At 37.6% G+C, this 13423-nt stretch overlaps 1 protein-coding gene across 1 annotated transcript in view; it reads left to right on the top strand.

Annotated features, from left to right (window-relative positions):
• map3k5 (mitogen-activated protein kinase kinase kinase 5) overlaps positions 1 to 13423 on the top strand; it is a 108418-nt gene that overhangs the window by 69533 nt on the left and 25462 nt on the right. Inside the window, exons 14-17 of the mRNA XM_012875805.3 lie at positions 3461 to 3542; positions 6002 to 6135; positions 10019 to 10146; positions 11351 to 11487. Of these exons, the coding sequence (XP_012731259.2) occupies positions 3461 to 3542; positions 6002 to 6135; positions 10019 to 10146; positions 11351 to 11487 (481 nt within the window). The remainder of the gene's footprint in view (positions 1 to 3460; positions 3543 to 6001; positions 6136 to 10018; positions 10147 to 11350; positions 11488 to 13423) is intronic.

The raw sequence follows: 13423 nt of genomic DNA, 5'->3' as shown, positions 1-13423 counted from the left end.
TCTGGACATCATCTGCAGTTTAAGTAGGAATTCATGTCTTTTTATTGTCTTTTTAACTCCTGTCAGCCCTGTAGTCTGGTGGGAAATATGTCTCTCTCCCATCAACGCGAGCTCACCTTCTTTAATTTCCACACCGTCATGTTCCCCGCCAGCTGCTCTTTGAAGCGGTGCGTTCCGACTTGTGATTCTCACATCTGAGGCTTCCTGTGCCATTATCTGGAGTGTGAGAGTAAGTGAGTCATGCCTGCTGCTGCTATTATGCCGCTCCTGGTTTCTCAGGAGTGACGGCGAGACAAGAGAGGTAAAAAAGAGGGGGAAATGGAAGCTAGGAGGAAGCCAACGACATAGCGTTAGGCGCAAAGTGCGTGTTTGTGCACGTGTACAGTATTTGCTGGCATGTGTGCACGTAAAAATGAAAACATCATGCCACCGAACACCTGCTGGCAAGCCGTGCATGACAGCATGATGATGCGATGTGTTAACTCACAGCTTGTGTGCAGTGCGACCAGCAAAGGTCAGTGTATGCATGCTGTGGGAAGTGCGCAAGTAAACAAACTGCAACCCCTACAGGATTAATTCAGCCGCAGTATAACACCCTTTAATAATAATAATATGATTTTCAGCATTTGCAAAAATCTGTTCCTCACATTTTTTTTTCTAAGTCATTAAAAAATCCGCTCTTGCCTTTATCCACAGACCCTTTGGTGTTCTTGTCGTTAAGACTTATTGGGACGTACACGTTTAAACGTCGAGGCATTTTTAAGTCACAGTGAACATACGTTAAACATAACGATGATGAGAGACGGACAGACGGATCGGGGCTTCTTCTGAAGCAATGCAGGCGCTGTTCCAGTCTGGTGTGGTCAAGAAAGAGCTGAGCCAAAAAGCAGAACTCCTTATTTACTCGTCCGTCTGCGTTCTGACCCTCACCTGTGGTCATGAGGTCTGGATCATGACCGAAAGAACGCAATACCAGATACAAGTGGCCAAAGTGAACTTCCTATAGAGCAGGGGTGTCAAACATACGCCGAACAATTTAGTCCGGCCCTGTGGCTAAATGCATTATCATTATAAAAAAATGTCCAGTCTGGCAATGTGGCAATAAGATGCCACAAAGAGCTCATCAGATTTGACTTTCACAAGTGGACAAGATAAAAGGAAGAGAATGATAAAACAATTATTGAAAAAAACATGTACTTCGTTTAATTGAAAATATGCAGTTCCTATATTGTCCACGAGGGGCGCTGTGTTTTAATTAGCAGATTAAGCTTCACGTGTGGAAAAATTCAAATAATTTCTTAATTTTTATCTGTTTGATGTATTTTGTCATGCAGGACAGTGTTTTTAAGTTCCAAAAAATGTGAATAAATGTTTTTCAACATTGTATAATCACTGTGATCAGTTCTTATGCATAATGCACAAGTAAATGTTTAACTGAGTAAAAGTATTGTTGAAATTGCACATACTTTTCTTAAAAACGCTGAGGTTATTCATAATATATTGTGTAAAAGTGAAATTAACTTAATATAAAAATCAACAACAAGTCCACTTTTATTAGTTCTATTTAATCTTGTAATGAGTTTACTCGTGTGGCCCTCTTGAGATCAGATTAAGCTGAATGCGGCCCCTGCTATAGAGGGTGCTGAACTCGGCCTTAGAGATGGGGGGAGGAGCTCAAAGTGGGAGCTGCTGCTTCTCCGCATTGAAAGGAGTTAGTTGGGGAAACCCAGTGAAAGAGCCAGAACGTGCTGTAGGTGCTATATGTCCCATCTGGTCTGGGAACGCCTTGGCATCCCCCAGAAAGAGCTGGACGCTGTTGCTGAGGAGAGGGACGTCTGGGTCTCTTTCCTGGACCTGTTGCTTCCACGACCTGACCTGGGATAGGCGTAAGACAACGATTGGACGGATTATGACCGTCTGCGAGAATAGTTTGATGGTCCCGCTTCTGCTGCCATCACTAGATTGAGATCTGGGTAATTTGAAGGCGCAGTTACTGTTGTGCTACTTAAACTACTGCTTAATCGTTTTTGCCTTGTGGCAACACACGTTATCCTAATAAAAGGACCGGCCTTGGCTTCCCGTGTGTATTAATGCGCCATGATCTTGTCACTGCTCCTTACTTAAACAGATTTTGATAGATAAGATAGTCCCCAGCAGACAGGGAGCACCCCACAAGAGCTGCTGTTCTGACTCAGTAATCTAGCCATCACAATTTGTCCCATTGTGAAACTCGCTCCAATCTTAATGCTAATGATTTACCTAAAAGCGACGTTAATGATAAAATGTTTGCTTTCTGCCTGATATATACCAGCCAATAACATGCACCAGTACTAAAGAGATAATCAGTGTTCTTAACTTCATCTTGCAGTGGTCATAATGTTCTGTCTGATCAATGCAGTGAATTCTGATTTATTGTCAGGGTACAGAACAAAGATAATTAATTTCTGCACTAATTTCTCTACAGTCTGTCTTAAAAAAAGCCAAATTTGTAAATAAAATAAAAAAATAATCCAGAGGTTTATAGCAATGATTCTCCAGCTTGTCAGAAGAAAACGTGATATTTATTTATTTATTGCCATTAGTTCAGTCAGTTATGCCTTTGAACTGTGAAAGATTGACACATAAACTCAAATCTAAACTCAAGGCACGAATCACTTCTGCGTCAATACAGCAGAAAACTTAATAAATGGAATGCAGTGGTATAAATAAGGGATCCAGTTTCAGAATGATAAAGCAGATAATTCGGATCAGTAGATGGGTGATGGAGCATGCAGGTTTTTGCTGTATTATTTTTAGATTTCCTTCAGAAATAACTTAAATAAATAAAAACCTATGCTTTCATGTTCCCTATGCCTTTAAAACTATATATATATATGTGTGTGTGTGTGTGTGTGTGTATATATATATATATATATATATATATATATATATATATATATATATATATATATATATATATATATATATATATATATATATATATATATATATATATATATACAGAGCCCCAGATCCACAAATAAGAATGGAAAGTTTAGTGGAGGGAAAAAGTTTATTAGAAAATAGGCACAGACAGCGGGTGTAGAGAGTCTGCTAAGATCCACCATTCACAGACCTATCTATATTTTCACAGAAATAAAATTTAGTTTTTTCATTAGCTTTAAACCATAATCATCAAAGTTTAACTGAAACAATCACTTGAACTATAAATGTACCGGAAATAAGAGAAACCTCTCTATGTTTTTAATTGATAAATAGAACCGTGTACTGTTGTGATTTTGCAATGCAGAAACTAGATGATACCAAAAATGTCCCAAAAAACTCTGACTTTATTTCTTTTCATGCAATTCTTCTAAATCAAAGCTGAAACAGGTAAACTGTACATGTTTCAGACCATACTCTCTTAAGGAATGAGTGTTTATAGCCTGTACTTCTGGGTGACCGGACCTCTCTTCGGCAGGTTCTGCGATCTGGTCAACAGCATCGCAGAGGAAGCCTGGAAGTCTCCTGAAGAAGGAGACTGTGACACTGATGCCTTAGAGGTGAGCCTTTAAACATTGTTTTCCGCTTTTAAGTTTCAAACTTTTTTTATTATTGTTGTATCACTTTACCGTTACAGATTGTTTACCTTTTCAAAAAAAAAATCTTTATTCTTTGTGAATTTCTTTATTTTATACCACAAACCCTTTTAGTTTCCAGACCGTTTGGAATGGTAGAAATGTGGTAAAAAAAAAAAACGTTTTGCTACATCCTGTTTTGTTTCAGAGGTACACTTTTTCTGCTCTTAAAATGTCACAGGAAGTGCGAGAGTTTTATCCAAAACGGCTGAAAAAGTCACTGTGTTTCACGAGGAAAGCGCTTAATCTTCTGCACAGACAACGAACACGTCTTGGTTATGAGGCTTAAAGCATTATTTCTCCCGGGAAAGTTTGTTGATCAGCCGTTCAGAAACGTTCAAATTGAAATGTCGTCCATTTACATCGTAACGACTGAATTGAAGCGCAGCTGCGAACAGTTAGAAACGAGCAGAGACCTGCTGCGATGAGGCCTGGATTGTTGCTCCTGCTGTTGGCGGGTTTTTAACACCTGCTGCTAACTCTCACCTGTCTTCCCAGACGAGGCGATGGAGGAGAAAAGCTCATTACGCGGAAAAATAAAATAAAAATAAAAAACACTGGCGTGCCCTCTTTCGCTCAGCATGGCACAGATTACATTTCTAACAGGCTTCTGTCAAACGGGTTTCTGTATGCATGTTTTGGTGCAGCTGGGACTACCTGAAGAAGAAAAATAGATCAATATTCAGCAAGAAATTTTATTTTGGTTGCATTGGGTTTAAGGCTTACAGGTTCAATATTGAAAGAAAATACTTGTTCTGGATTGCACTTTAGTTAAACTTTTACAAAGAATTGTAAAATGTATGTGACCAAACAAATAAAAGATATATGGTGTTTCCAGATTCAATCCAAACCAGATATTTTTTTTTTTTTTTTTTGAAGATGCAATAATAAAACAATTGTAACTCCAAGTTTAGATAGAAAAAAATTTTTTAGCCGGGCAAAAGAAAGAAAGCTGGTCTTTGGAACCACATTGAGATTGATCTGGCCTGTAGTGGATGCATACAAATCCAGTTGACCTGTAATCAGAATGGCAATCCTCTGGAAACTCCTTCAAGCATAGATGTGACTCAGAAACCACCGAAACATGCACAACAAACTTTAAGAGTAGGAGGCTTTCACCAAAGTGAAACAAGCCTGCAACGAGAAATTATGAAAAAGTGTTGATTATTGTCTCAAAAGCATATTTAGCATTTATAATATTTCAATGTGTCTTAAGTTACTCCATGAGGTTTCTTGGTTTAGTAAATAAAGTGTAAATTACCTAGTGCTCATAGAATTATCAAAGGCAAAGGATTAGGTTAATAAAAATCTCAAATGGCTTTGCTTTACATGACAATTAGAGCTAAATCAGTCCTGACCAAGCTTGGTGTTTATCAGGGTCATTGCCTACTGTGGCATTCAGTCATTGAACAAATAAGCAGTATTATCACATTAGTAGACTAAGTATATAATTTTTATTTGAGGTTCAGTTGCAACAGGAAGGGCATCTGGTGTAAAAACTCTGCCAAGTCTGTCTGAAAGTTGTAATGACTCGCTGTGACTTTCTCTCATCATAAAGGAAAAATACATTAGATATAAGCAATTATAACACATATTGAACAATTTAAAAAAAATTTGGTTTACCTGAATTCCTTTACATGAAATGTTTGGTTTTACAGAAAAAAAAGTTACATTCTTGGGTGCTGATGGATCTGAACAGAACTGTAGTTCTGGCTTTTAACATCTATATTACACATTAATACCCACTGCATAAAATGACCTAAAACCAATTTTTCTTTCCTAGTCTGACATTAAATTGGAGTAAAGAAACATTTCCTTTCTTTAGGTTAGTTAGGAATACAAAAATTATTACCATTAGAAATTTTGTATTACCTTTTTCAAAGTCAGGAGTTTAAATATATTTCCTTATTATTTGCCTTTTAAACTGTATGACATGGGTAAAAAGTGAAGGGCATCCATCCATGAGCTTCTCGTAGTATTTTTCCTGAAATCTGGCCTTCTACTACTGACAGAACTGGAGTAACCGGGTCAAAACCTGGAGCCAGGTACCAAAATTCCAAGTAACTTGCATGTTGTGAATTACCCGGAATAAAGCCATGAAACCCAAGAGTCCATTCACTAATTATTTAAAGGCATAGTAAGTTTGGAAATTGAAGAAATTAATTTACAAATTGCTAGAAAAAAATTTCCAACTCATTATTCTGGCATTTAGCAAATAAAAAAATCATTTATGAAACAACAGAACTAAAACAGAAAAGCTTCCAGTCTAATTTAATGTCAGTCTGTAACGAAACGCGGTTATGTTTGTTTGTTTTATATAAAAATTGGGTTTCAGTGCCCAGCATTTTTAAACCTCCCCGGGCCTTTTCTGTTTCATTCTGCAGTATGACTACGAGTACGACGAACACGGAGAGAGGGTGATCCTGGGAAAGGGCACGTTTGGAGTCGTCTATGCGGGCCGAGACCTCAGCAACCAGGTCCGAATAGCCATCAAGGAAATACCGGAGAGAGACAGCAGGTCAGCTACGTTCTTTCTGTAGCTTTTGTTCATTTTGCTGTTGGAGATCTGATCTCTTTGCCAACAGTAGCTACGTTTACCTGGATAAAAGTAATCGGAATAAACTGCCAATCAGAATAAAAAAGCGTCATGTAAACAAGCCAATCGGAACATTGTGATCAGATTAAGATCAATCAGGATTAAATTGTAATCCGAATGATTGGGGTGGTTTATGCCGATTGATAATCCGATCAACCTGCATATAAACGCTTGTCAGGATCAAGTTATTCTGAATGTGACAAATTAACCCAAGTCTGCATGTGCGCCCGGCGTAAACGTGACGTATTTCCGCGTTGGTGAGTGACGGAAATACGTTGGGAAGCAAAACTGTCGGGGCTCCTGTTACAACCTTTCTGTTTGAAGAAATAAAAGAGCTCAAAATAGTTGCTTACTCTGTAACGTTTCAACCGTAATTAGAAGGCAAGGCAAGTTTATTTGTATAGCACATTTCAGTACAAAGACAATGCAAAGTGCTTTACATGATTAAAATATAGGAAAATAAAACAGAATAAAAGCAAGTAGGAATAAAATGTAGAAACAAAATAAAACATGGAAAAATAGAAACTAAAAGCAAATATTAAAAAGAGTTGGACTACAAAGTTGAACTAATGATGTTTCAGTAAAACTAGAAGTTTAACTAGAACAGTCGAAGGCAATCCTAAACAAACGTGTGTTTAATCTCAATTTAAAAGAACTCAGGCTTTCAGCGATGTTCAAGTTTTCTGGAAGTTTGTTCCAGATCAGTGGAGCATAGGAACTAAATGCTGCTTCTCCTTGTTTAGTTCTGGTTCTGGTTCTGCAGAGCAGGCTGGAGCCAGAAGACCTGAGTGGTCTGGAGGGTTTATACACTGATAACAAGTCTGTGATGTATTTAGGTGCTAAGCCATTCAGGGATTTATAGACTAACAGAAGTATTTAAAGTCTATTCTCTGAGATACAGGAAGCCAGTGGAAGGACTTTAGAACAGGGGTGATGTTCTCTACTTTCTTAGTCTTAGTGAGGATGCGGGCAGCAGCGTTCTGGATCAGCTGCAGCTGTCTGATCCACTTTTTAGGCAAACCTGTGAAAACACCGTTGCAGTAATCAATTCTACTAAATATAAATGTACGGATTAGTTTTTAGAACATCGTGGAAGTCCAGCCTGGACGCTCAGAAGAGAAACAAACTCGTATAATACTGCTTTGTTTACAATTTTTGTTGTTCAGCAAAGACAGAAGTTCTTCTTCTTCTGTGTGTGTGTGTGTGTTTTTTTTAGGGGAATTTGATAACTGCGCATGTCAGAGTGGTTCTATTCTAATTGAAGCCAGATGCATATAAACACATATCATGATTGGATTAATTAATTTTGTGCAATCCGATTATTTAATCCGAATACATTTTAATCCGATCGTGAAATTTTGTGCTTGTAAACATAGCTATTGTTGTTTTTGTTTACGCTTTGCTGTGTCATACGGTATCCAGAACATAATTTCTGTTGTTTTTATCACCTCAGCTGTGGTGTGGAAATTAAAATGAGTTGTCCTGTTTTCCTGCAAATCTAACTGGAGAATTTAAGGGAAGTGGTGCATGTTCACGTGGGGGTGGGTGTGTCTTTATTTGAAGTCCCCCTTAGGACATCTTACCCATATTTGTTACTCTTTACAGGAACTGGGTGTTAACAAGTGCCTCAGCTGGCAATGCTGAAAAATCAGCATTTCTGTTGAGCGCCTTTAGGAGACTGAGAGCGCAGAACACACATTAGCCGTGTCACTGGCGGTTTCTGGCTCTCAGCAAACTTGTTTCTGGCTGAGTGAAAAGCCGGGAAAGCAAATTTCCACCACCCCTCCGCCTTTTTTTTTTTTTTATATTCCCGTCACTGTCTCCACTTTTCTCCACGCGGTTCCACCTACTCGTCTCAGACCGCGAGACTCGTCTCCCAGACGAGACGATTCCGGTGCCACACTTTGTCCCACTAATCACATCAGAAAGTCAGCAGGCCGCCCGGCTGCAGAGAACGAGGAGAAGTCTGTGTGAATAATTTATAGGAGGACCGAAATCTCAAGACGGATAGAGGGAGTGATTCATGCAGGGAGCCGAGTGTGAGGAGAAATAGCTGGCAGGCATTTCTTCAACCTACAGGGATCTTTTGTTCTGCTCAGATATCGGGAGTCGTTCTCAGCTCAGACTTGGTTTTAGTGGGTTTTGGGTGTCTGGATCGACGCTTTCTACTTCTGTCGCCTCAGAGAAAATGTGCTCTGAGATGACATGGCTGCAAAATGTACTCACACTGTGAAGAACAGAGGCCAGCTAGAGCAAATATTCAGATCTGGTTCAAAGCCAAAATACCTTGTTGACTAAACAACTTCAGGGAAAACCTTTCTAAATATCATTTATGTATTTAGTTGCTAACATTTTATTTTTTTCATTTTATTTATCTAATTAAACTAATTTATTTAATTACTTTTTTCTTTTGCAGATTTAAATTAGTTCTTATTTTCTTTTTCTGTAACTAAAAGCGAACATGTGAAATTGTAAACGGATCAAGAGACAAAACAAGTCAATAGGACATGTTGCTAGAAATATTCACTGTTTTTACTTTGTTAGATTACATAGATTATAATAGGGTTAATTTAACATTGTCTGATTCATTTAAATATATTTAGTTTAGGCAAGGCGAGGCAAATTGCATTAACCTGACAACAGCCAGCTGTATGTCTCGCTCCGCCTAGCTCCACTCACATATGTGAGTGGAGCTAGGCGGAGCGATACATGCAGCTGGCTGTTGTCAGGTTAAAATTGCATTGTCTCTGTACTGAAATGTGCTATACAAATAAAAGTTCTTAAATGATTAAAAAATCGGAAAATAAAACAGAATAAAAGTAAGTTGGAATAAAATGTAGAAAAAAATAAAACATGGGAAAATAGAAACTTAAAACAGTTGGACTACAAAGCTCAACTAATGCTTCAGTCATGTTATGCTTTTAGGCCCATACTTTTCAACTCTCCACCCTTAGATATTTAGTTTTGTTAATTTTCCATGTATCAAATTATTTTTAATTCAGTGATATTTAGTTTTATTACATTTACTTAAAACGTGTATTCATTGAGTTTTATTTATAAATATTAAGTTATGTATTTGAATGTATTTGTTTGTTTTTTTTATCCCAGTTTTGTTTATTTATTTAATAAAAAGTTTAAGACCGGAGTCCAATTCTCCAAATCAGTCAAAGCTAAAAACCCAATGATATATTTGAATGCTTAGAACAGGGTTGGGCAATAGATAGCTTACAAATGGAAACATATGTAGTTAGAAAAAAATCTCTTTTTCCGCACTTTCTAATGAGTGTTTTGCATAATTTGGCATGCTTTGCCAAGAAAAATTTAATATTCCCATTTTAGTTATTAACAGCAAAAAATTGAGAAACATAGTAAAGTTCTGAATAACATGCAAAATTATGAAACAAACTGTTTATTATTCCCATTCCCATGCTTGAAGACTAAAACGTACTCTGCAAGAACAGAGAAATGTTCCCCTTTACCTGAAACTGTAAGAACAAAGTTCTTTCCAGCCAGGGCGTTTCGTATTTCATAAGAGCTCCTGGGAAGTCTACATGTTTGTCTCCCGCTGCAGCACGCCATCTTCATGTTTTTCTGACGCCACACGAGAAAACTTCTGTCCGGAATATGCATCAAGAACAAGCTGCAAGAACAGAATGGCGTCATTTTGTTCTTGCAGCCCTGGGAGAGTGAAAACGTTTCTCTCTTGCTGCAGAGTTTGTCGTAGCCTTTATATTCTAAGCGGGGCCCATTCTGCAATGGCTTATAACGTTTAGTTTTTAAATATTTTGATTTTCGTTTGATACAGGTACTCTCAGCCGCTCCACGAGGAAATCGCCCTCCACAAGCACTTGAAGCACAAGAACATTGTCCAGTACCTGGGCTCCATCAGCGAGAACGGCTTCATCAAGATCTTCATGGAGCAGGTCCCTGGAGGTGAGAGTCCTGGGGAACAAAGCTCGTTAATAATGGGTTCAAGTGGCTGTTCTAATACTTTAGTCTTTTTTTTATTTAGAACTACAAATTAAAATAGTTTAAATAGTCCAAATTAGAGAACATGTATAAAATAAAATCATCTGCCAGTTCAGTCCGTGGACACTGAATGTGCAGACGTATCAATCCTCTGCTCCTGGATCAAACTAAAGTTTAATTTTTATCATTATTTTGAGGCTGGGAAGCAAACTGTATTTATAGTAATACCCACCTGTATACTATATTCGGTATATATCCAGCTGTAAATTTAGTTCACAATACTAGTTATCTATATATTATACTCATAGGACAAATCTACCAGTAAAATTCTGTTTATAATAGTATCCATCTCTATATTCAGTAAAAACCCATGTCCTGTACTTATGGAACCATTGCTTATCCTGCACTTGCTGCTATTGCACTTCTGGTTAGACTTAAACTGCATTTTGTTGCCTTGTACCTGTACCTTGTACCTGTCCTAAAAAGTGGGTCAGACAACTGCAGCTGATCCAGAACGCTGCTGCCCGCGTCCTCACTAAGACTAAGAAAGTAGAGCACATAACCCCAGTTCTAAAGTCCTTACATGGCTCCCTGTATCTCAGAGAATAGACTTTAAAATACTTCTGTTAGTCTATAAATCCTTAAATGGCTTAGCACCTAAATACATCACAGACTTGTTATCAGTGTATCAACCCTCCAGACCACTCAGGTCTTCTGGCTCCAGCCTACTCCACATACCTAGAACCAGAACTAAACATGGAGAAGCAGCATTTAGTTCCTATGCTCCGTTTATCTGGAACAAACTTCCAGAAAACTGTAAAAGTGCGGAAAGCCTGAGTTCTTTTAAATCAAGATTAAAAACACATCTGTTTAAAATTGCCTTTGACTGTTCTAGTTAAACAGTTTTACTGTTTTTAATGTTCTTTTTTGTTACTACATTCTATCCCTACTTGCTTTTATTCTATTTTCTATCTACATTTTATTATTTTGGTATATCTTAATCATGTAAAGCACTTTGTATTGTCTTGTACTGAATTGTGCTATATAAATAAATTTGCCTTGCCTTGCCTTGCCTTACCTGTGTAATGACAATAAAGTAGATTTTTTTCTAATCTAATCTAAACTGGCCATTGATCCTTGCTGTACTTTTTTTTCCTGTTGTGTCCAGGAAGCCTGTCGGCACTGCTGAGGTCTAAATGGGGCCCTCTGAAAAACAACGAGCCCACCATCGGCTTCTACACGCGGCAGATCCTGGAGGGGCTCAAATATCTGCACGACAACCAGATAGCTCACAGAGACATCAAGGTGGCTGTTACTCTAATGGACACTTAACATTTTTCACTCGTTCACCTTTGACTATATTAAAATGCACGACAAATGGTGGGAAGGTGGAATGTGTTTGACATTAGGATGTTTGTTGGGTTTATGAGGTTTAGTGTAACTAAAAATCCTTATTTTAGAATACATTCATGACATTAACCATATAATTTACATAAAACTATATTTTTAAGAATTTAAAATGTGGTGGTAAAGAAATATTACGTGTACCGGTAAATAAAGAAGAGTATTTACCTTACATCACACTAAAAATTATTATCTTGTTATATATTAGATTAGATTAGATTAGATTCAACTTTATTGTCATTACACAGGTACAGGTACAAGGCAACAAAATGCAGTTTAGGTCTAACCAGAAGTGCAATAGCAGCAAGTGCAGGATAAACAATGGTTCCATAAGTACAGGACATGGGTTTTTACTAAATAAATATAGAGATGTATACTATTATAAACAGAATTTTACTGATAGATTTGTCCCATGAATAAAATATATAGATAACTAGTATTGTAAACTAAATTTACAGCTGGATATGTACCGAATATAATATGCAGGTGTATATTACTATAAATAGAGTTTTACAGATATGTATATCTATATAATATACAGATGATTGTTATTATAACAGAGTTTACATGTACTATGAATATATGTACAGATGGCTATTACTATAGGCAGAATTGTGAGCATGATATACAGGTAGCTATCACTATAAAACTAATAAATAAAGTTTGGACAGAAGCTATTTAAATTAAAGTGCAGTGGAAGGTAATTGCATATTACAGTTAAAGTACGGTTGCTAAATGTAAATCCAAATTTAGTTACATAGACATGGAAGCAACTTTTTTTTTCTATTAGCTTTCAGAAGTAGCTTTTTTTCTTTGAGGTTTTTCTGGAATCAAAATCATCTTTATTTTGCCATGACTGTGTGCAAAATCAAGGAGTTTTTCCTGACCGTTGACCTATGCAAGTCCTGGATGGAGGAGAGGTCAGAACCAGTGATCCTCTTTGCAGACCTGAATGTTTGTTGCAGTCTAGACTTCTTTTATGGATAAGCCTGAACCTCACAGGACAGACTGGATAATGGCAGATGTAGAAGATGACCAGCAGCACCAGTGGAAGGGAAACTTCTGCAGCTGCTGCAGGAAGTCCAGTCTCTGCTGGGCCTTCTTCAGAACGATGTCTGTGTGTGAGGACCATCTCAGGTCCAGAGAAAGGCTGGTTCCTGGGAACTGGATAGGGAGACACAGCAGACGTTGTTGCTGAGGATGGTGAGGGTAGCCAGGGTTCTCCAGAAGTCCACCCTCACCCCAGTAGTCTTGAGTCAGTGAAGCTCCAGGTGGTTCTGAGCACATCAGTGGATGTGGGCGGTCATTGTGGACAGAGAGAAGAGAACACGCCTCTGGGGGGGAGGGGGAAGATGCTTCCCAGCCTCAAAATAATGATAAAATTTAAACTTTAAATTACCAAAAAAAAGTCTGAAAATAAATGTTTGTCTATATTTAGCTTTTATTTTAATACAGTAATATAATCTGTAATGTTTTTATCCAATTTTTAACTTGTGCATTTGGCATTAGATTAGATTTTTACAAAACAAACGTGTAACAGTTCCTCTAAAAGAGTGGTACCACAGATTTCTTTTTAATTTATTTATACTTTTTAAGTCTTTTAGCTGCGAGTCTGGTATAAAACTATCGTGTGACACAGAGGCCTTCTTCTCTTGGCCACATTTCAAAATGGGAAAGACAAGAGTGCATGCCATTCGAGGAAAGCAAATGTGCGTTGATCTTTATACATAGATGGCTCCAGCTAAATGGCTTCATACCAAACTTGGCATGTCTTTGGTCAGATTAATAATTAAAACATTTAAATCAAGCAGAGCTGTGATTAATAAGGCTGAACAAA

Source organism: Fundulus heteroclitus, chromosome 15 (genome assembly GCF_011125445.2).
Source record: "Fundulus heteroclitus isolate FHET01 chromosome 15, MU-UCD_Fhet_4.1, whole genome shotgun sequence".
Lineage (NCBI taxonomy): Eukaryota > Metazoa > Chordata > Actinopteri > Cyprinodontiformes > Fundulidae > Fundulus > Fundulus heteroclitus.
The sequence above is the reverse complement of the archived record's forward strand: the minus strand, read 5'-3'. Positions and strand labels throughout refer to the sequence as shown.